A 23,753-nucleotide genomic window follows, 5' to 3' on the forward strand; every position below is an offset into this window, starting at 1 on the left:
CTTGGGTAACAGAGTGGCCCAGAATGCAAAAGGACATCTCTTCATGAACATAGGCTACCACCAGCGACGCCAACACCCACCATGAGCCACAGGGCAAGGAGGGAGGAGGGCACAGCTCTGTGCCCCAAGAAGGACAGGACCAAGACTGGAAGGGGTGGGGCCAAGGCAGTCAGAGCTCAGTGCTGCCCAAACCGTGGTATGGCCCCTCCACTCCCTCACAGCTGCATGCAGATGGAGCGGCATTACTGCAGCACTTCCAAGGGGCCCAGCTCTCCAGGCCTCTTTGAAATGCCATGCCTGGGACAAGTGCCCCATTCCCCCCCATCCCCCAGGAGTGGGACTGGCTATCACAGTGTATAAAACCTCACTGTCCTCCACTCCACTGGCTTCCCATAGAATACCACATCAGATGCTCCATCTTGGTCCCTCTCTTCAAGGTGCTCCAGGGCCTGGGCCCACGGTATCTACCAGCTGCAGGATGGAGACCGCGGTCAACAACTTTGCTTCTCTGGCACAATGGAACTTTCCACAAAAAAGGTGGAAAATTTGTCTGTGTAGGAGACAGAACTTCTTGTGTTGGGTTCCAGGCTGTGGAATGAATTCCCACAGGAACTGAGGACCATTCTAACCCTCCCCACCTCACTTCAAGTGCAAGGCATATTTCTTTAACCTTGCCTTCCTTCACATCAATTAACAGAACAAACACGTGGCTGATGCTATGTGCTTCTGGGAGGCTTTCCGTAGACTACAGCTGTGTCTTTTAGCTCAGGCAGAGAAGCTCATGCTTAGGCCCACAAAGCCATAGGGTTGATCCTCATTGTCAACAACCCACCCAGGGTAACTTTCCTCTCACATAAGCAAAGAGGCTTTCTCAGCTGGGACCAGCTCATTATAACGTCCTGTTGGCTCAGACTAGCTGAGGCTGCTTTAGTTCAACTGGGTGAGCTGCCGCTGCTGCCCATGAAGTACAGAGGTCTCATTCTTTCCATCTCTCTTGTGTAAACATGCAGGAGTCATCCATGGCATTTTTGGCCCCAGATGAGAGGCACCATTAACTCATCATTAACTCCTTTTGACAGATCTAGAGCAAACGGCCCAAGGCTCAGAAGAGCTCTCCCAAGCTGTCCTCTGCTGGTCATCCATTGGAAAACTTTTCTTCTAGGAAGATGCTTTTTGTCCTTTGGGAAATCTAATATCTAAGTATCACAGAGGTAGCTGTGTTAGTCTGTAGCTTTGAGAACAACAAAAAGTCTTGTGGCACCTTATAGACCAACAGATATTTTGGAGCATAAGCTTTTGTGGGAAAAGACCCGCTTCACCAGATGCATGAGTGCGGGGGGGTGGTTTCAGAGGGGTATTTAAAGAGTGGGTTCCCAGTCAGAGGGAGGCCCAGAGCTGACAAGGTCTATTCAGCAAGGAGGAAATGGCCCAGTATCAACATTATTTATCAAAAGAGGAAAAAACAAGTCAGATCAGACAGGGATGCTATCGGCTCCCCATTAGACGCTGACAATGGCTCACATCCCCCTGTCTGATTTGACTTGTTTTTTCCTCTTTTGATAAGTACTGTTGATACTGGGCCATTTCCACCTTGCTGAATAGACCTTGTCAGCTCTGGCCCTCCCTCTCACCGGGACCCCACTCTTTAAATACCCCTCTGAAACCCACCGCAACTCATGCATCTGATGAAGCGGGTCTTTGCCTACGAAAGCTTATGCTCCAAAATATGTTAGTCTATAAGGTGCCACAAGACTTTTTGTTGTTCTCAATGTCTAAGTAGTGACTTTAGCCGCGTCTACACGTGCACGCTACTTCGAAGTAGCAGCGGCAACTTCGAAATAGTGCCCGTCACGTCTACACGTGTTGGGCGCTATTTCGAAGTTGAAATCAACGTTAGGCAGCGAGACATTGAAGTCGCTAACCCCATGAGGGGATGGGAATAGCGCCCTACTTTGACGTTCAACGTCGAAGTAGGGAACGTGTAGACGATCCGCGTCCCGCAACATCGAAATAGCAGGGTCCTCCATGGTGGCCATCAGCTGGGGGGTTGAGAGACGCTCTCTCTCCAGCCCCTGTGGGGCTCTATGGTCACTGTGTGCAGCAGCCCGTAGTCCAGGGCTTCTGGCTGCTGCTGCTGCAGCTGGGGATCCATGCAGCATGCACAGGGTCTGCAGCTAGTTGTCGGCTCTGTGTATCTTGTGCTGTTTAGTGCAAGTGTGTCTGGGAGGGGCCCTTTAAGGGAGCGACTTGCTGTTGAGTCCGCCCTGTGACCCTGTCTGCAGCTGTGCCTGGCACCCTTATTTCGATGTGTGCTACTTGGGCGTGTAGACATTCCCTCGCAGCGCCTATTTCGATGTGGTGCTGCCCAATGTCGACGTTGAACGTCGACGTTGCCAGCTCTGGAGGACGTGCAGACGTTATTCATCGAAATAGCCTATTTTGATGTCGCTACATCGAAATAAGCTATTTCGATGTAGCGTGCACGTGTAGACGTAGCCTTTATCTCCTCTTTCCTTGTCCCTGCTAGGACTGACTTTCTCAGTAGGACATAGTCATCTGGTCAGTGTGTCCCCTACTGTCCCACACAGCTCCTAATCCATTTGGGCTTCAGAGCAGCTTGCAACTAGCCACATCTATCCATCTCCCCATCCTGGCAGTGGATGATGCAAATGGTACCAATTGCGATTCAGGTCCCTTTCCAGCAAGTAGGTCGTTCTGAAGATTATTCTTTCAGAAGAAAAAAAGTTGTAACCTTTGTTGATTTAGGCAATTCTCCTTCTCTGCCAGTAGTGATTTGGGGTAACTCTCCACTGGCTGGAACTCTCGGGAGCTTTTTCCTGTGTGTATAATGCACATAAGTGTACGCAAAGGAAACCTAAAGGAACTGTACATGGCCAGCAGGAAGGAGTGGCAAGGCAGGCGTTTGCTGTGTCTTCTGAGCAGGGATCCCCACCTTGTGGAGCTGCAGAGATTCCCTAAGTCAGAGAGGCTGGCAATTATCTCCTAACAGAAGTCCCCCAGCCCATACATCTGCTACGCAGTGCAGGGTATTATGCCAGGGTCGGTTCAGACCATGAAACCAGAGCTATGCTCAACTGGGGATGCTTTCTGGCTCAATTTTGCACATTAAGGGCTAATGGTTTTGTGCGGTCAACATTTCTGTAACTCCCAAAGTGGGGGTTGGGGGAGAAAAATGGGGGTTCTCCACAATTTTCTGGGTGTGGAGCTCTTTGCAGAATCCGGCTCCAGACGTGCACTTCTTCGTTCTGGCCTGTTTGTTCCCCTCACATTTTCTTTTGCATAAAAAGGGGATGAAATTGTCATTTTGAAACAGAAAATCTCCCAAAATGTATCAACCCTGAATTTGGAGTGGTCCACTTAGATGCCACCTTTTCCCTCCAGAGGAGCCTCATTTCGCTCCAGGATAGGCTCCTTTTCACTGGAATTGAGTTTTGAAATAAAATATTCACAAACCTGTGTTGCATTTGGGGGCAAAAAAGGCTCATTTGCAATATTCATGTGAAATGGAGGCTGCAGTTTTCAGCCAAGTGAGAGACTCTACAGAGAGGTGACTACTTGGACGTTTTCCGTTCTCATCTCATCTGTGCCAGACTCTCAGTTCTTGATCTTGTGTAAATCATTTAAACCCAAATATTCAGAACGGCACACATGGAATCATCTGCACAAACACACATAACTGACCGTTTCCACATGCAATTACTATGACTGTTATGCAGACCCATTGACTGTGCATACAAATTAGATGAGCGATTGCACTGGCATTTCTCTGAGAGCAGTTGTATGCAATTCTAAAAGCCTAGTCATTATCCTCTATCAATGTCAACTGTCTGATTAAAAAATCCAAACCAAACAACCAAACAAAAAAATACCAGTAACAGTAATTACTTCCTTGGGCATCTAGAGGCTTCGCCAGCATTAATAAAGCCCTCAGACATCCTGGGATGCAAGAGTTAATCTTATAGCAGGATATGTTTAAATGGTCCGTATCTGTCAAAGAGCTGACTGTTCTCTATCTGTTTTCCATGGCACCTGTTCATTATTGGACGAGCTCAGGCTCTCTGAGAATGCCCTTTGCGGCTTCCAGTTTGAACAAGTGGATGGAGATTCAGTAGAATCTTTTCCCGACTTGCCAAGCATGTCTGCTCCACATATTCCAAGTGCTTTGGAATCATTGATACTCTGAGCCATTCCTAATGGAGCCAGGGCAGCACAACACATTTTATGGACAAGCTTGACTGACTTTTCTTGGGCTTGGACATTTGCAAAGAATTTTGCTTTGTCTGCAATAGAGCACTAACCTGAAGTTAATTTAAGCACTTTACAGCATACTAAGTTCAAGCCCCAAATTCTTGCTAGCAGGCAACGTGTTACACACCGTGCAAGGAAGGGTGTATTTACCACAAGGCACAGGCTCCTGTGGGCCCAGCGGCTAGTCTGCTTTAATATGGCACACGCCATCCCAAGTGATGCAGACATGACGTTATGTCCTGTAATCTCCAGTCCCTCAAAGCAACTGGAGCAAGGGCCAAGACCTGATCTACAGGTCATTCCTAGGAACTTAAATGCCAGGGGAAACCATCCCAAATGGAGGGACTAGTCCTTCAGGAAAATATGCAGCTGCCCCAGGTGACTGTTGTGGTTCTTACTTATCACGTTAGCCGCTTCACAGACTATGGAGCTTTCAGATGACACCTTTGAGGTCAGTTCATCCTCTTAACAATGTCACATATATCTCCCAGTGTGACTTATTCATGGAGATCCAGGGGACAACAGACCTCTAGTGACTTCTGCTGAACAAATCCCTGGAGACTTCTCCCATCTGCCAAGAATATTTTTAGGAAATATTACTGAGCCAATGCCTCAGCCACAATATGTCGGCCGATCTCTTCCTGATGTTTGTTTCAATTGACTAGAGAACTACAGCTCCCTGCGCCCCTCACTGACTTCAGCCAAATTCCTCAGAGCTGCTTATTAACACTCCAGAGATTCTGCTCTGTAATTGTTTATGGGACAAATTCCGGCACAAGGCAAATGGGCTTTGACAATGTGGCCAAAATATCCCTGTTTACAAAAAGTATGACAAAATACAAGCCCTTGGCTTTATCTTTGCCATTTGGAAACAGCCACAGAGCAAATATACTCAGGGCATGGAGGGCGGTGGGGGGAGGGATTTGTATTGACTTTAGCAAAACTGTTCTTCAAAAAATAAACTCTCTAGATGTCCGGATTCTGCTCAGGGACCCCAAAGTCTTGCATCAGGGTATAAAGCCTGCCTGCTAGCTAGCAGGGTTTGTGTGTGATCCAGTCATGCAGTAAACTATTATCTGTTAATTTTTTAATGCTGACTAAACTGGCTGAGAAATGATTAGCATGCAAGTAAGTTCAGCCTAATTGGGGAAGTGAGAGAAGAGGAGAGTGAAGAAGCTAGCTGGAGTTATCAGTTAACTACATAAAATGCCCCTGCTCCCAAGAGCTTATTTTGCCCCTTGCCTTCTGTACCCTTTTAAATGCCCTTTACCAAAAATAAGTGATGACCTAAAATATCTAGTATAAGCACAGTGGGAGCCCTTGTTTTCTCTCCTCTTTTTCTATTCATAATGTCTGTGCTCAGGAATTGAAGGTGATAAGGGTCCTACCTGGTTTATTACAGATGATCAGCATCTTCTTCCCCATTCCCACCTTTGAAAAGAAGCTGTTAGATTAAGGCGAAAATGTGGAAATCCACTTTGTACATGAGCGGCTGTTCTAGGGCGAACTTCAGTACGATCCCAGCAGATCCAGGGAGTGAACAGAAGAGACTGTGAGGCAGGGAAAAAGCATAACTAGGTAGCTGCTTGGAATGGAGTTTGGTCAGTGGTCGGAGATCTATATTCTCAGATAGACAGGACTTTGTCCACAAACTGGAATTTGAAATTTCAAAGGGAGAAAAGCAGAAGGGACTTTCTGGGTGTGGGGATGACTATGCTGATGTTATTTCCCCCGGACTTTTGTTCTTTGTCTTGTAATTCAGGGCGACTTGCCCTTCTCCCTCAGCTCGTGGTGAATGAGAGGCTGCAAGATCACACAGTGGGAGAGAGAGAGTAAGAGAGAGAGCTGTTTGTTCGTGACATTCAATATGGTATGTCCCAGCTGGAACCCAGTACAGAACTTTTCAAAAGTTGGGATGGGTTTGGACCCAGAGCTTTGGGTTTGAACCCATCTCTCCTTTACATACACTTCTGGTAAAGCCACTTAGGTCACAGTGAAGGCCAGGAGACCATAGCCAAAATGTTTAGAAATGGTCTCTACATTTCCACCAGCTATGAATTATGGCTGTAAATTCATAGCAACTGGAGACCTAGTGTTATGCCTTCAGGTGTACTTCAGGGTCTTAGATATGCAGTGAGTTCTACTTGGGCTTGAAATTTGTTGTGGGTACAATATTGTGCATGAAAAACTAGAAGCTGGGGGAGGTCTTGCTAAAAAACAGACCTTGAAGGTGAAGTCTGGATGGTTATTGTAGCGTGTGTTGGAGATACAATGTTACAAACCATGTGATTGCAGCTCTGTCTGCTGCTTTGCCAAAACCTCACTAAGGACATTAAGAATGTTTATTCTAGATCTTTCTGCTCCAAGTTCTGCTTTACCCACAAGCAATGCAACTTGAAGAGAAGCTTTTCCGAGGGTTCCCAGGTCCTATGCTGAATGATTTCATAGATTCATCCATCTCCTTCTCCACAAGTGGGACTGGGGGTGCAAACCTACAATCAGAGGGTTGGAAGAGACCTCAGGAGGTCATCAAGTCCAAACCCCTGCTGAAAGCAGGACCGATCCCAACTAAATCATCTCAGCCAGGGCTTTGTCAAACTGAGACTTAACCTCTAGGAATGGAGATTCCACCACCTCCCGAGGTAATCCATTCCAGCGCTCACAGCTCATCACTGTATCTCCCACTTCTTCCAGCATCCCAGATATCTAACCCTCGCCTGAGTCCTCTTCTGACGCTTGCTCCCATAGATCTCCTGCAGCAGCACAAGGCTTCCCTTTTTCTGCTCTGCTAATGCGACTCTGCATGGAAAACTTGCAAACCAACAGGAAGCCTTAGGACATCCATTGGGCTCTGCAGGAAAGGCAGGACAGGGATTCTCTCTTTTGGTTCCTGGGGAATCACAGTTCATCATTGGCTTCCTATTTTCAACAGATTATGGAGCCTCGCTGCGGTGCTTTTGAGCCAGTGCTGCAGTGCGGATGGGAACCATCTATGTTATGATCTGGTCACGTCCATAGTATAAATTGTAACTGGATCAGCAGACAACAACGTTGTTAACTTCAATTGGGTCTGAAGGTCGTAGAGACAGACCTGCCCTGTGTCTCTCGGAGTGTGTCTCTCTCCTGCTCTGTGCACACAGGAATTTTAGAGGATTAGGGCCCTAGCAAATCCATAGCCATGAAAAAGGCATCACAGACCGTGAAATCTGGTCTTTCCCTGAGACAGCTGGTGTTTCCTGTGCTTTTACCATATATTCTATGAAGTTCGTGGGGAAGACCAGTGTTTCTCAGAGTGGGGGTCCTGACTGAAAAGGGAGTTGCAGGTAATGAGTCCTGCCTGGTTTATTATAAACAGAAGGGGGACAAAAGTTTATGGGGGGGGTTTGTAATATCGCCACTCTTATTTCTGTACCCCCTTCAAGCTGGGTGTCTGGAGAGTGGCAGCTCTCTGCTGGATGCCCAGCTCTGACAGCCGCGCCTCGCCAGCAGCAGTCCAGAAGCAAGCATGACAGCACCATCCCATGCCACTCTTACTCCTGCTCTGCTGCCTTCACAGATGGGTGGCCAGAGTGGTGGCTGCTGGCTGAGATCGTAGCTCAGCAGGCAGCAGTGCAGACACAACTGTAGCAATACCATGCTATGTCGTCCTTACTTCTGTGCTCCTGCTGGCTGTACCATGCCACCTTTACTTCTGTCCTGCTGCTGCTGGTGGCCCTGCCTTCAGAGTTAAGCTCCCAGCCAGCAGCAGCTGCTCTCCAGCTGCCCAGCTCTAAAGGCAGCGTTACTGCCAGCAGCAGTGTAGAAGGGTAGGAACACAATGACTCTCTCTACAATAACCTTAAAGAGCTGAAATCTTGGAATTTTTGATTTTTAAATTCTCATGACCATGAAATTGACTAAAACCAACAGTGAATTTGGTGGGGCCTACAGATGATGATACCCTTCCCAGGCCAGTTTATGAATTGCCCTGTATCCTGCCCCTCATTTAATGAGCTGTGTATCTTCTTTGCTGGAAATCCTGTCTTCTCTTAGTGAAAACTGGAAGCATGAATCTCTGCATGTGGGGCAGGATTAGTTTCACGTCAGCCTTGTGTGAGGAGAAACACAGCAGGATTTACTGCCTGGCTGATAAAAATCAAGTGATTGCCCCATGTGCAGAGTGCGCCAGTTCCTGGCATTCTAACCGTTCCCTGTTACTGCTGTCACACGTAGAACAACGTCCTGGGAAGGCGGGTGGAGTGACAGACTGATGGGATGGCAGGAGGAGGTTTCTCTATCCAACTGAATTTTGCCTGGGATGCATGTGGAGCTGCCATTCACTGGAACTTTCACCGCCAGGACAGAACGTGGAGAAGCCCATTGCCCAACCCAGAGTCCACTTCTGCCTTCTTTCATCCCGTTGCTGCTACTTGCTAAAACTGGGCCAGCTGCACTGGTGTCAATGGGCCTGATCCTTGACCCACTGAAGTTTAGGAGACTATTTCTTTTGACTTAAAAGGGCATAGGGTCAGCCCCAGTAAGGGTTGACTTCTCTGAAGTCATGGATTTCCTCTGGATTTTTACTGGTGAGACCAGAATTTGTCCCTCTGACTGATACTAAAAGGGACACATCTGCCAAGTGGGACAAAAAAATCAAATCAGCCTGAGGAGACGGAGAAGATCTGCCCAGTAAGGATGTTTTAAGGAGTGCCTTCTCCGGCCTCCCATTCCCTGGTGTTTTTTGAAGTGCTTAGTCCCAGACGTGTCTGTGTGTCATTCAAAGATGCCATCACACAAGGGCCAATTTACCACTGATTTGTCAATGGAGTCTCTTCTAAACTCCCAAGAGAGATGCTGTCAATTTCTGAGGGAGAGGAGAACCCTCTGGTACTAGCCTGGAACTCAGGTAACGTGACTAACAAGTAGGATAGTTTCTTGTTGATGGGAGCAAAATTAAACATTCCCAATAGAGTATCCAATCCCTGCTTTGGTCTCACCATGCTGGAGGGTGCAGGAAGTGTATTGTCTCCTCATCCCAGTCAGGGTTTGACCACTCTGCTGCTACAAGGGTTTTGTGATATGGAAGTTTGGTGTCTTTGAGGATCTCGCCTTGTACACTAGGAACTGAGCTGAAAACACCAGGAGCAGTGGATTGCTGTCACCACTGACCTAGAGGTGAAAGGCTTCTATGTCCTGTTGATAGTTCCCAGACTCCTTTGCCATCTAATTCCCCATAACACCCTCTGCCCGCTCCCCTGTCACATACAGCTCTTTGTTTTCTAGTCCTAGCATTCTGAATTCTCCCTGACCTACATCCGCCAGACCTTCTGATTTAGTCAGCAGCCTCGTTGAACAAAGACTTGTTTTGCTGAACTGAGCAACATGGGCCATGCTTTTATGGTATTTTACTAGACACGATGGCAAACCCTGCACATATTTGACTTAGTGTCTGCAGCATTTATCTAATCAAAGGGATCACTCTGGCCAAGCCTGGATTGGGACTGAGGTCCCAGGAACGAGGTTGTTAGGGGCTGTATTCTACCACCCCCACCTCACACACATTGTTTCAAACAAATGAAGTCTTGGCTCAGAATCCTGCTTGCTGAAGGGGAAGTGATAGACCAGCCACGTGAGTACAGAGGGGGTTCCTTTGTTTGTTTAACCGTCATCCTGCTCCCACTGCAGGAAAGGAACATTAAACATCAGTCCCGGGAAAGGACTGTAGGACTTTCCCATACCTCCAGCAATCAAGATAGCCTAAGAAGCAGTGGTGGGCAACCTGCAGATCCTTGGGGTTCTGTGTGTGGCCGGTAGGACACTTTGTTTACTGATGCCCACGTGCAGGGTTGCCAGATTCTGCTGATTTCCCTCTGCATACTTTTTTCTCGGAGCAATATTGCCAAAGTGACCCTCATGTAAAATAAGGGCACGTGGAATGAGGTCCCCGCTGATTGCACACATCATTGATGTGAGTGCCATGCGTGCCCTTTGCATCCAATCAAATCGCTGCTACGGTTCAACCAGCATATCCCATGAATTCTAAGTACACAAGTGCAGTTAGCAAAACCACCCTATCCCGAGAGACCATCTTGGTTATGACAATCTCAGGGCCCACTCAGATGAAGGAGGGCTACTCACGTGGCCCACTCACTAGCCTAGGTTACTCATTGCTGGTGTGGAACACGCAGTGGTAACTTTGGGGTGGAGATGGTGTCTATGCTTTGTATATAGACTAAACATCTTGGGACACAGACTTTGCTTTCTGAGTTGTTCCCAAAGCACCATGCTCAGAATATTACCATGGTGTTCCATTCATAGGTCCAATGACACAGGCCAATGGCATGTTTTCAGTGTTGAGCTGTGATATAGAAGCCATTCATGTCAGTAAAGGCTTTTGGCTCCAATATGGCCCTGTCTGTCCTGCATGCCTGTGAAGAGTGATTAAAACTATTTCAGGGCCATTAACTCACAGTATGTCAACTAAATCACCCAGCATTGTTTGATAAATAAATTGGGATGTTTTGATTACAGAAAGAGCTGACGCTAATCGTTAATTACTGTGCAATTCAATCAATGCTGGTAAGCGAAAAATTGATTTATGCTCGTTGATCTTGTGGTGTTGTGCAGTGGAAATTACAGTAGATTATGCAAACCAGTGATCACCACACTGGATAAACTGGCATCTCATAGAGCCCCCCCAGACAACAGATGAAGCCAGGAACAAGTCAGAAAAAGTGCACCTCTATTGTCTGACATTTGTAACGTGCATTCTTACTGCCCTGTATTATCTGGAGGTCTGATCCAAAGCCCATGGAAGTTAGTAGAAAATCTCCTGCTGATTTCCATGGGCTTTGGATGAGGGCTTAACTCTATTGCATGTGTTGTGTGCTATTATATATCAGAAAGGCACCTGAAGAATAAAGTTCTGCTGCATCATAAGATGTCTAGTGGGATTTTTAAAATGCAAATACAGAGGCAGATTTTTCAGATTGGCCCTTGAAAATCAAATCCGATTTTTCAAGATAGATTACAAATAGATTTTTCAAAAACTTTGGGTGCCAAAAAAAAGAAAAAAAAGAAAGTCAGTACACTTTTGTGCCTAACCATGCACTCACAATGCATCCACAGTCACACTTGTGCTCACATTTGACAGGTACCCTTGTGTGTCTGGCTCTTCTGAAAATCTACCCCTGAAAGTTGTTGGGAAAGGCTGTGGAGTGAGAAGTGTTCTTAGTGAGCTCTGGCCCTGTAAAACTTGGTTTGTAGGGAAGTAAAATGAAAGTCCCCTTTTGTATATCCTGTGTTAATTGGGATTCTGGTTACAGTGACCTTCTAAGAAACAGAGAAAGAAAGAAAAGGATATGGGAAACTAGATGGAGAGAAAGCCAGAGCATATGGAAGGGGAGGAAACAGGACAAGAACTTTATTCTCCAGGCAGGGTTTTTCCAAGTTCTTCCCCTTCAGCTAAAATTAAGACCAATAATAACAATTAAGCCACAAGATCAATAGCCTAGTGAATGCGCTACACTCATGCAGAATGCACTTCTCAGTAAGTGCTGCCACCCTGGCATGTGCCCGGGAGCTGGAATCAGCAAAGTGCATGTAGAGTTGATAATAAGCAATCAACGAAACTGCTTCTGCCCCACCAAAAAAAAAAAAAAAATCCACCTTAGCATTCACCAGTGGGTGAGATGATTAAAGATTAACCCCCGGCCTCCTGCCTCCACCCTTCTGGGGAGGACAGGCCTTGAAGCTCAGCAAATCCTTTCAGAGAAATATCTGAAATAAAAGACAACAGATAGGGGACGCAGTGAAGGCAGCGGGCGGCTGAGAGGCCAATAACCTCCGACGAGGGAATCGCTGCAATCTGGCCCGTGTTTGCTGATGATAATGCGTCTCTCCAAAGCCCTAATAGACATGGAGATGGCAGATTATAGCGCAGCTCTGGACCCTGCTTACACCACTCTGGAGTTCGAGAACATGCAGGTGCTGGCCATGGGCAACGGTAAGTCTGCATCTGGGTTTGCTTTCGCCAGACAATGGTGGGAGTGGTGGAGGAACCAGACGGTGCCTTTGGGAGCACAGGTCAGCTGGCAACAGGCATATAACTGGGGCGGAGGGACAGTGGGAACTGAAGCACCAAGTCACAGGGAGACTTTTCCTGCATCTGGAGAGGAGCGTTTCTCTTGGACGACTGCTGCCCTGGAACTGACTGAACAACATTAGCTCAGATACCATGGTGGTGGGTGTAGATAAGAACCCGACTAGAAGAGAATGTTCCCGCTCAACATCTGGCCCCAGCAGAGAGGCTGGGAGCCTATGCTGACAGCCAGTGTCACCCACAAGCCCCTACCCCAAAGGAAAGAAAACTGCAGAACCATGAAGTCCAAAGTGGGGTTAGTGAACCTGGACAGAGAGCAGCTCCCTGAGGAATGAAATAGAATGAATGCCCCAGCAGGTTTCAGTGCCTCACATCACACACATTGTAACCGGGCTTAGAGTGATAGCTCCGCACAGAGAGACGCTGTAGAGTGGGCCAAGGGGGATGGGGAGTGGCAGATATCCTCGTTATAAAGTTCTGCATTGTGGTCATGTTTCGTGGACACTGGTGGCACAACGTTTCTCTTTACCACAGACTGACCGGGCTAGTTTGAACCCTGCCAGATGGCACTGAAACCCATATGGGGCTCAGAGAGGAAGGCTGGGTCCTTCAGTTGGAAATAGCGATGGAGAGATGGCCATGTTAGGCTGCATTCTATCGAAAGAAACAAGCAGTCATGTAGCACTTTAAAGGTTCACTTCACATTTATTAGGTGAAGAGATTTCGTGGGACAGACCCACTTGTACAGATCATAGCCATACCAGAACGGACTCTCTCTCTCTCTCTATCTCTATGTATATAGATATACACACACACACACACACACACACATCTATATTTTAGGGCTCCCCTCTCTGATGCTGTGCCATATACCTGAGCTAAGAATGCTACATCAGCAAATCAGACAGCTAGCGGTGGGACTGACTTATTAGATCCCCAGCCTCTGCCCAGAGGCTGGCTGGAGGAGAATGGGTGAGGGAGAGAGAGAAACACCATAATAGCTTGTGTATGAAAATTAACTCCACAGCCCCAAAGCGTCCCTACTCTGCTGTCACCCCTCTTGGTCCCACACGTGCACCTTAACAGCCTGAGCAATTTGGCTTGCCGAGTTTCAGGGCTATGGCATGCACAGAAAGTGAGCTTCCATCACACTCCATCTCCTTGAGATGTGTGGAACTTGCTGACTTTGTCCCAGTGTTTATTCTTGCAGCTGGGCCCAATCTTTACTACTAAGCTTAAAGCCCCTTCCAGGGTCCTTGTCCTGTCCCACTGATGTAGTGAACCCAAAGTGCTACATTTCTGCTGTTTTATTTTGTTGGAGTACAGACTAACACCACTATCTGTTACCTGTCATCTGTGGGCAGTCATCCCCACCTCTAAGGCACAGAAAGCCTGTTGAATCTTTGTAGGGCCAGAGGCGGCACTCTCTGTACCAGGTTTGTTTAAACATATTTTAACAGAGTGGGCTGACAAATTCTACAGGAGCTTTATAAGCTGTAGCAAAGCTGAGCATCTCTCAACAGAGCCCACGGGGCGAGGAGGAAAGAGCCAGTTTCATTTCCTATGACTTTTCTAAGACGTGTGTTCAGGCACAGTGGGGAATACGCCCTAGAAAGCGTCTACTAGTAACCCAAGCAATTCATCTGACCAGCTTCTTTCCCAATCTGGGATATCTGGGGGCTTGTGAGCTATAATGGAGAAAATTTTAGCAATAGTCTCCATCAGTGGGTCTCAACCTTTTCCCCCTTGCTGTACCCCTCTCAGGAGATGGGGTACCTCTCACCCCTGAGTTCACCTCACTTAAAAACTACTTAATTACAAAATCAGACATAAAAACACACAAGTGTCACAGCACACTATGACTGAAAAATTACTTCCTTTCTCATTTTTGCCGTATAATAAAAGAAGTTAGACTAGAAATGCTGTACTTACACTGAGGAGTGTAAACAAGTCATTGTCAGTATGAAAGTTTAATTTGTACTGAATTCACTAGTGCTTTTTATGTCGCCTGCTGTAAAACTAGGCAAATATCCAGATGAGTTGATTTACCTCAGAAGATCTCTGTGTATTTGCTCAGAACTACTGCTGTAGATCTTTAAAAAGGATGGAGAGGTGAGAGTTAACTCAGCATTCTGGTAAAATTCCCTCTCAGGTAACCACAATCTGCCTATCTAAATAACCCACCCTTTCTGCCTTCTTTCCTTGGCATTGGACACAATTCTACATTTGTAGCCCAAAATTGCTGTGAGTGTTGTTTTGTGCTGTTAAACAGACGTTATGTTCCATTCCAGAGGAGGCTGCATTTCAGTGGTGGATGGAGTTCATGCCTTTAATGGTTTTGGTGTCTCTAGTTTTGGAACATGCTTTGGGATTGGCCAAGATAAAAATTACTATACAAGTATAAGATCATTTTCAGTTTTATTAACTCCCTGGTTTTAAAAGGGAACTAGCCATTTCATGTTGGTTATCCTAACCTCTAACTAATCCTTGTAAAACAGGCATTGTTGAGACAGCCAGGGAGGTAGGACAGTCATTTAAGTTTTTGATACCATGCAAATAATAATAGCTTGAAAATTACCTGTCAGCAAACAAGTCTGTTTCCCTTTCCAGACAATAAGGACAGAAGACCTGTAGACTAAACTTTTGGGGGTCAGGATTGTGTTTTTGTTATGTGTACATGCAGGTGCAGCACAAAGGGAGTCTGAACCCTGACTGGAATCTCTTGGGACTTACTTTCATGCCTTTCATTTGTGACCCGGATAAACTGGAGGACTGGGCCAAAAGAAATCTGATGCAGTTCAACAAGGAGAGGTGTAGAGTCTTCCACCTGGGGTGGAAGAATCCTAAGCATTGTTATAGGCTGGGGGCTGACTGGCTCAGCAGCAGTACAATGGAAAGGGACCTAGGGGTTATGGTGGATGAAAGGCTGGATATGAGTAAACAGTGTGCCCTTGTAGCCAAGACGGGCATACTAGGGTGCATTAGGAGGAGCATTTCGAGCAGATCTAGAGAAGTAGTTATTCCCCTCTATTCGACACTGGTAAGGCCACATCTTGAATATTGTGTCCAGTTTTGAGACCCCCAGTATAAAAAGGATGTGGATTTGCTGGAGCAGGATCAGCAGAGGGCAACAAAAATGATTAAGGGGCTGGAGCACAAGACCTGTGAGGATAGGCTGGGGGATTTGGGCTTATTTAGTTTACAGAAGAGAAGACGGAGGTGATTTAATAGCAGCCTTCAACTTACTGAAGGGGAGCTCTAGAGAGGGGAGTGAGAAATTGTTCTCAGTGGTGTCAGATGGCAGAACAAGGAGTAATGGTCTGAAGTTGAAGAAGGAGAGGTGTAGGTTAGATATTAGAAAAAAACTACTTCACCAGGAGGGTGGTGAAGCATTGGAATGCGTTGCCTAGAGAGGTGGTGGATTCTCCATCCCTCCAGGTTTTTAAGTCCCGGCTGGACAAGGTCCTGGCTGTGATGACTTAGTGGGAGCTGATCCTGCTTGAAGCAGGGGGCTGGATTAGATGACCTCCTGAGGTCCCTTCCAGCCCAATGATTTTGTGATAATAAATAATGAGGTGCATGCAGAGCTCTCTGATGGTATTGGTCGCTGTTGCCATATCTTTGCTTTATGTTATATATGTTTAAAGGAAAGTGACATATACTCATTTTTTCTGAGATAATTTCACCACTGCGACCCTGTGAGCTGTCACACCAAGAGGCAGCATGTTTGTAGGCAACCGCCTTCCTGCAAAACATCCCAGGGGCTACTAGCCAAAAGCTGACGAGATGGGAAAGTGCAAGTGACTCCCTTTGGGTGGGGAAAGGTACCTGATGGGGCAGCACAACTGTGAAAGTGTCCCCTAAAAATCCAGAGTGTGTCGGAGAGGAAACTAAGCCCAGAAGAACAGAATGTGTGAGGACATGTGGCTAGGAGCTGGGAGAAGAAGACCATCCATGAATGACATCAAGAGCCAGGAGAGTGATTTGGAATTATAATCAGAGATGGGAGCCTGTAGCAGACACAAAGGCCGTGGGGGAGGACAGAAAGGGGGTGTAAATAAAATCCTCACATGAGCAGAAATCATAACCAGCCCCAAATTACTCATCATTAATGGGGCAGTGCAGGATTCTATACCTTGACCTAGGGGACATGCTCCTGGGCCATACAATCCCCTTTCCCTACTAGAGATGAGGAAGGGTGTAATTGGCTCTGCCCTGTGTAAGGTCAGTGCGGGACACTTGGTCCTGGCAAGAGGTAAGCACAGCCTGCTGGACTGTGCAACGTTTCAGAACCCTAAAAGCAGGCACTTAGAAATTCCCCCCTCCCACCCTGCTTCAGCCACCATGCATGGATGGCGCAGACCCAAAGCCTTAGGACTTGTCTACATGGGAGGTTTGCCCAATTATATTGGCAGAGCTATAGAGTTATAAAACCAAGCCGGTTACACAAGTATAACTCCCCCCATGCAGACACTCCTTGTTCTGAGATAGTCTTCATCTGAGTTTGTACAGCTTCCAGTGGAACACAAGCCAAAGCAGGAAAAGGTCCCCAAGTAGCAGAATAAGAGTGTCTTTTGGGGAAGAGCATTAGTAAAACTCCAGTGCTTTGAATTCATAGCCCACCTCAGAGCAGGACAACATCCCCACACACTGGGCAGCAAGGAGATGTATTGTTGGGCATTTTGGTCCCGTGCATCTATGCAGTGGGCTAGGGGAACAATTTGCTAGGCTGTCTGAGTCCAATTCTCTAGCCTCCTTGGAGCCTGGTTAAACACACCAGCAAACAAAAGAAACTTCCTACTATCAGGGCTTTAGACAAAGCAAAGGTTCACAAAGCTCCTTCAGCCTAGCATCTAAATGAACTCTGCAGGAACAGCTTTGCCTGCAGCCCAGCCCAGCCCAGCCCAGCCCAGCCCAGCCATATTCTGGCTCCCACTGCCTGTCCCAAGCCCTCTGTGCATAGCCCTTTTATCACATGATGGTGAAAGGCCTAATTCACCAAAGCTGTGCCCAGCCTTGCTTCCCCAAGACTTTCTGCCCCCGGCAGCTGTGGCCTATACTGTGAGAGTGTTAACCCCCTCCCTGCCAGAGCCTGGGTGAGGTCTATACATCCCTTCTCAACAGGAAAGGAAATTGTGGGTAGGAAGCCAGAATAGTGGTTAGAATGAGCTTCTTCCTCTCAGACTGGAGAGATTTATTGTGGGGGATTAGGGGCTGAGAGCCACTTTCTGTGTAAGCCGATGGAGTTAGTCCACATGTGGGTTTGCCTCCTGGACCCCACAAGATCAAGGGTCTATAGCGTGCAAGGTGGAGGTTCATTCAAACCCTTTTTTTTGGTGGTGGAGGGAATTCCAGTTCACTTTTAGCTTGTACCTCCTGAATTTTTACTTTGAGTTTCAGAGCTGGGTTTGGGTTGGATACTGTATAACCATGGATTGTTGATGGTCTCCTTCTAGTACCCTGAAAGAAATTCTGGGAGCCTCCATTAGAACCCTTCTGGTAGCTTTTCTTGTGGTCACTCCTAAATTCTACTGGCCTCTGTCAGGGTCAGTTGCAGAACGGTCGTGAGACCAGTAGAAATCAGAAGACCAGCAGAGTCATTGCTCTGTTTCTATGGTCACCTGGAATCAGTAACTAATTTCCATCTAGAATATCCCTTGGAGAGGCGAAGGTGTCTGTGCTGATACATGGTTCATGGAGGTGTCTGTGCAGAGTTGTCAGTCGGAGCTACTGGGTTACCATCTGCTTTGAGGTTTGGATGGCTCCTTGAATAGACTTGGGGGAGGGAGTTATTTCCTTTCTCTGTGCTGTGCAAATGCTCATTCTACTCCAGGAGCCTTGTGAGTGCCCCTCTTCAGGGTTCTGTCTTGCCACCCTTCCCAATAAATATTTATGCAAAGGCCCTTGTGGGAGATAATACCATAGAAATCTTGGAAATGGGAGAGATCTTGATAGGTCATCTAATCCAGTCCCCTGAACTGAGGCATGACACAGTATTACGTAGACCAGCCCTGACAGATATATTTCTAACCTATTCACAACAGCCTCCAATGAAGGAGATTCCATGGCTTACCTAGGTAATTGTTTCCAGTTCTTAGCAATCCCTAATATCCAACCTGTCTTCCTCACTACAGTTTAAGCCCATTATGTCTTGTCTTGCAGCGGATATGATTAACAATTGATCATCCTCCTCTTCATAACAAGCATGTCCCTCCCCAAAACCCCTCAGTCTTCTCTTCAGACTAAATAACCCCATTTTTTCACAAACTTTCCTTATAGGTTATGGGTTCTAGATCTTTAGTAATTTTTTGTTTTTCTTCTCTGGATTTTTTCCAATTTGTCTGCACCTTTCAGAAAGTGTCTTGAGCAGAACCCAACACAGTACTACTGCAGTTGAGACTTTAACGGTGCTGAATAGAATGGAAGAATTACTTCTTGTGTCTGGCTTACAACATTCCTAATGCTGTTGCAAAAAAAAGTATTACATTGTTAACTCATATTTACTTTGTGATTCACTATAAGCTCCCAGCTCCTTTTTTCTGTGATACCCTTTCCTAAGAAGTCATTTCCTATTTTGCATTTGTGTACTTGACTGCTTCTTCCTAAGTGGAGTATTTTTCTTTACTGAATTTCAATCAGTTTATTTCAGACAAGTTTCCAATTTGTCAAGATCATTTTGAATTTTAGTCCTGTTGTCCAAAGCGCTTTCAACTCTTCACAGCTCAGTATCATCTGCAAACTCTGTGTTCTTATCCAGACCATTTAGGATGATACTGAATAGACCTGGATACAGGAGAGTTCCCTCCAGAATCCCACTCGATATGCTCTTCCAGCTTGACTATGAACCATTGATAAATGCTCTGAGTGTGTTTTTTAACCAATTAAGCATTAACTTTATAGTGGGTTTGGCAAGGTAATATTTTCATAAGACAGTATCCAAAGCTCCTAATAAACTCAAGATATCACATCTATTGCTCCCCCACCCTGCGCCATGCACAAACCTCGTTACCCTGTGAAAAAGGGTACTGTCTTGGGTTTGGCACAATTTGTTCTTGACAAACACGTTGACTGTTTCCTATCACCTTATTACCATGTAGGTAGTTGCAAACTGATCATTTATTTCCCCCAATATCTTCCCAGGTACTAAAGTTAGGGGGGCTGGTCTGTAATTCCCTGGGTTGTGCTTATTCCTGGATAGTTCCTTAGCGTATAATGTTCTCAGAGACTTGAGGAGGCCCAACTCTAAGTCTCCCAAGATCTGCAATCTCATCCTTCTCTTTGTAGGCTGGATTGTGTGACCTTTATTCAGCTGCGGGGGTGGGGTGGAGCAGTGACTCATCTAAGTCAGTGGGGCTCCCCCCATGTGTAGGGTGACCATATTTCCCAATGCCAAATACAGAATGCCTGGTAGAATTGCTCAGACTTCAGAGAGTTCGATGGAAGTCAAGCAGACCTATGCAGTACAAACATTTAAAGGAACATTTACTGAACACCCGTTAAAGATATAGCTGCATACTGCATCTTTATAATAGGTAAAAAAATTTAAAAATATCTATTTTAACTGAACTGAATTAGGCAGAAGTTTATAATGGAGAATGCTGCGTGCTCATGGGTTCTAAGGCAAAAGCTTTCTTCTTGTCTTGCAGTGACATATATATGACATTGCAAAGTTAACATTTACCAACTGTGACCATATACATGCCACGGGAAGCCAGGAACAGGGCTGTAGCCCCACGGGTGTGGCTCCCAGCTGCCCCATGCAGTGGGAGGTGGGTGTATGGGAATGGGGTTATAGTCCTGCCCTGGGGAGTGACTTCCCAGCTGTGGAAAGCGGCTGCCCCACAAAGGGTTTTCTGACTCCATGGGTGGTTGCCTTGCAGCGCAGCGTGGATGGGGCTACCTCTCTGCAGGGGTCTCCCTGGCTGCTTCAAATAGGGGTGCCAGATCCCCTTAAAATCTTAAACAGGGAGTGAGTAGGGGGACACACACTTACCCCTCCCCACCCCAACATACCCTGCCTTACCATATGGCAGGGCCCCAAGCTCTCTTTCCTGCTGCTGCCTGCACACCTGGCCTGTCAGTACGTGCTGCACACGCTCTCCAGCCAGCACCTGGTATCTGCAACCACAGCTGCACTGACTAGGGGGAAGGGCAGCTCAGCGGGGGGGCGTGTACATGGGACAATTGGCCCTTTTGTTAACATAAGTTGGGATGCCTTCCTGGCACTGAAAGACAGAACTGTCCTGGAGAAAACGGGATGAATGGTTACCCTAGCCACGTGGTAAAGGGCTCCCTTGCCTCAGGATCTCCGTCTGTTCATGCTAGGGATCATCATGAAAGCGAACAGGTCGAGGTCTATCCTGACAACCCAGACCTTCATCATAGGTCAGTCAATGGGCTTCATGGAATAACCCTCCTTAGTCCCACTCTTCTCTTCCAGGGAACATCTCTGTAGTGGTGCCGGGTGGGTTGTGGGGGGGATCCAGGCCCACCCTGTACTCCAGGTTCCAACCCAGGGACTGGAACGGCAGCAGCAATAGGCAGGTTTTCCTCCTCTGCTGGAGCTACAATACTTTCCCAAACATCCCCTCCCAGCACCTTCCACCTATGTGACTGCTCATCCTCCCACCTCTTCCGCAGCACAGCCACCACCCTCCCTGAAGAGGTGCCTTTTAAACTAGCCCCAGCAGGTTCCTAATGGGTTGTGGGGGTTCTGACTAGCCAGGCTCTCTCAATTGCTTCTAGCAAGTTTTTAACTGGCTCCAGGTGTCTGCCTAATTAATTGGTTCTAGTCCGTTCTGACTGCACTGCAGCAGCTCCTGCTCTGGGAACAGAAAACTAGCCATCCAGTGGTCGATCTAGTTACCTTCTACCAAACTACTGCAGCCAACTGGGCTGGGGCTGTCACACAGCAGCCGCATCTACACCACCCCCTTCCTTTTGAAGGGGACATGGTAATGAGTGAGGTTGGAAGATGCTAAAGAGCCGCTGCCATGAATATGCAGTGCCTCATTAGCATAATGAAGACTGCAGCGATTTGAAAGTGCTGCTTTCAAATCGCGCACTGCCTGTGTAGACAGGGACCTCTCTAAAGGACCCCCCCGGACTTCGAAAGCCCCTTCTTCCTAAAACCAAATAGGAAGGGGCTTTCAAAGGCTGGGGGGGGTCCTTTCGAAAGGCCCCCAACTACGCAGGTGGCAAGCAATTCGAAAGCAGCACTTTCGAACCGTGCATGGCTGCCACTATGCAAATGAGGTGCTGCATATTCATGGCAGCACCTCATTAGCAACTTCTGACCTTGCTTATTACCATGCCCCTTTCAAAAGGAAGAGGCTAGCGTAGACATAGCCAGTGTGTGTGTACGCAGGAACTTTCACCAGAGCGTCTCGATACAATTTAGAGGCATGAAGTATTTACTGTCCCCATTAAATTCAGACATGAGGTGGCCTGATCCTGTTCCTCAGAAATCCAGACCCCTTAATTGGGTGCTAAAGTGAGGACTCCAAGTTGGAGTATTTGGAGCCTAAGGCCAGATTTTCCAAGGAGCTGAGTACCTCTGTAGTGAGCTATTGCAGAGTGTGCGTGTGTGCGTTTGTGTGCACCACAGATCTCTGGGGTTACCTCCTGGGGTAGACACCAGCTGCTCTGACTCTTCACCATCTCCCTCTCTTTGTCCTCCCCCATGCAGACACGTCGCCATCAGACACGACGAACCTCAACACCACCAACAGCATCAGCGTGAGCGCACTGTGCGCCATCTGTGGGGACCGGGCCACGGGGAAGCACTATGGGGCCTCCAGCTGTGACGGCTGCAAAGGCTTCTTCAGAAGGAGCGTCAGGAAGAATCACATGTACTCCTGCAGGTCTGGACAGAGGGCATCAGGGCATTGGACTGTGCGAGACTCCAAATGCAGCAGGGCATGGGCCATAGACAAGGGGATGGGGGGGAAGTTGAGCAGGAACTGCTCTGAGAAGCCTCCAGAACCTGGCCTCAGTTTTCCCCCTTTACCCCACATCTCACAGTCCTGTCCTGTCCTGCCCACTGCTCCCAGCAGAGCGCCCCCAGGGTCACTGGAGAATAGCAGGGAGTGATGGCCCCCTTCTGTGGGGCAAAGCACACTGTGTCTGAAACACCCCCACCCCTGCTGGCTTGGGGAGAGAGGCCGAGAAGACCGGCCCTTGCAAAGCAAGGTCCAGTGCGTCCTACTGCCAGGAACTGAGCACCTTGCCTCAGGCTTAGCCTGAGGGGCAGGCATGTTGCTGAACTCCCATCCCGCTGTGCAGCACCGTGCGACAGGCCACCCGGGTATTACCACTGCATCGGTCCCAGCAGAGCTGGGTCTGGGGTAAAATTTTTGCAAGCACTGAGGTAATTGGAGAAGCCTGAGGCTTATTCTCAAAAGTGACCGGGGCACTTGGAGGCCCAGAGTTTTAAAGGGAAGTCAGCACTCGGCAATACTCTTCCTGGCGGGATTTTCAGCCTGGAGTGAGGCAGTGCCATGCTGCCTAGGCGCTGTGGAGAGACAGCCACGCACCTGAGGAAGCAGAAGTTGGCCAGCTGAGCAGGAGCTGCCTAATCCAGCCCAGAGTGAAATGCCGGGGTGGCGGGGGGGGGGGGGGAGGAAGAGAGGGACTTAGGAGTCTATGTGGCTGAGCCGGTGCACCTGGCTGATGAGCCAGCTATGGACATCTCTCTCCCACTGGGAGTTCTGCATCTTAGCTAGCCCAGGGCCCAGCAGCCAGAGTCACGCGCCCTCTGTAGCAGATGGCTGTCTTGTGTGCAGAGGCTGTGCCTCTCCCAGATACCACCACTGCAGCCAGCACGCCTCAGGGCCTAGACATGCTCAGAGCACGCCTACAGGATAGGGGCCTACTGGCGAAATAGGCTTTTCCCCCCCTCCCCGCCCTGCTGAGTGAGAGACTCCTGCTGGGGGGTCTCTGGGTAGGAGTCTGTGCTGGGGGGGGGGGTCCTGCACAATTTATTAGCTGCGGGGGCAGCTACCACACTGCGACTGCTCTGGAAACGCCCACCGACAGAACCGTAGGCCTCCTGGGGGTTAGGCAGCACCTGAACTGCAGCTTTGAAATGCCCTTTACAAATCTGGCCCTGGGCACCCAAGTTTCACGGCCAGTCGATGAGTATTACGCCTTGAAGTGCCTTTGGCAAATGAGAGCGAGGTGCTTGGGCAAATTGTCTCCTAGATCTGGGGGCAGCTGGCTGGGGGATGCAGGTGGCCCCATGAGTGCCGCGCCTGCAGGCAGAGAGAAGCCCCGGCTGTGCAACGGAGGGGGAGTCTGAAGTCTAGCTTAGAGCCTGGGCTGAGCTTTTTGGAACTGGCTGCCTAATGTTCGGCTCCTGTATCCTGACCTGCCGACCAGGAGGAGAAGGAGCCACTGCCCTGAG

At 48.0% G+C, this 23,753-nt stretch overlaps 1 protein-coding gene across 2 annotated transcripts in view; it reads left to right on the forward strand.

Moving 5' to 3' along the window:
• The window catches only part of HNF4A (hepatocyte nuclear factor 4 alpha), a 68,004-nt gene that overhangs the window by 19,854 nt on the left and 24,397 nt on the right, over positions 1–23,753 (forward strand). The window contains exons 1-2 of one of the 2 annotated variants that reach the window (XM_075011912.1): positions 12,078–12,253; positions 22,038–22,212. In XM_075011912.1, coding sequence (XP_074868013.1) covers positions 12,133–12,253; positions 22,038–22,212 — 296 coding nt within the window. In that variant the 5' untranslated portion in view covers positions 12,078–12,132. Of the gene's footprint in view, positions 1–12,077; positions 12,254–22,037; positions 22,213–23,753 lie in introns of those variants that run through there. The other variant, XM_075011913.1, reaches the window with a different exon arrangement.

This window comes from Carettochelys insculpta, chromosome 17 (genome assembly GCF_033958435.1).
Source record: "Carettochelys insculpta isolate YL-2023 chromosome 17, ASM3395843v1, whole genome shotgun sequence".
NCBI lineage: Eukaryota > Metazoa > Chordata > Testudines > Carettochelyidae > Carettochelys > Carettochelys insculpta.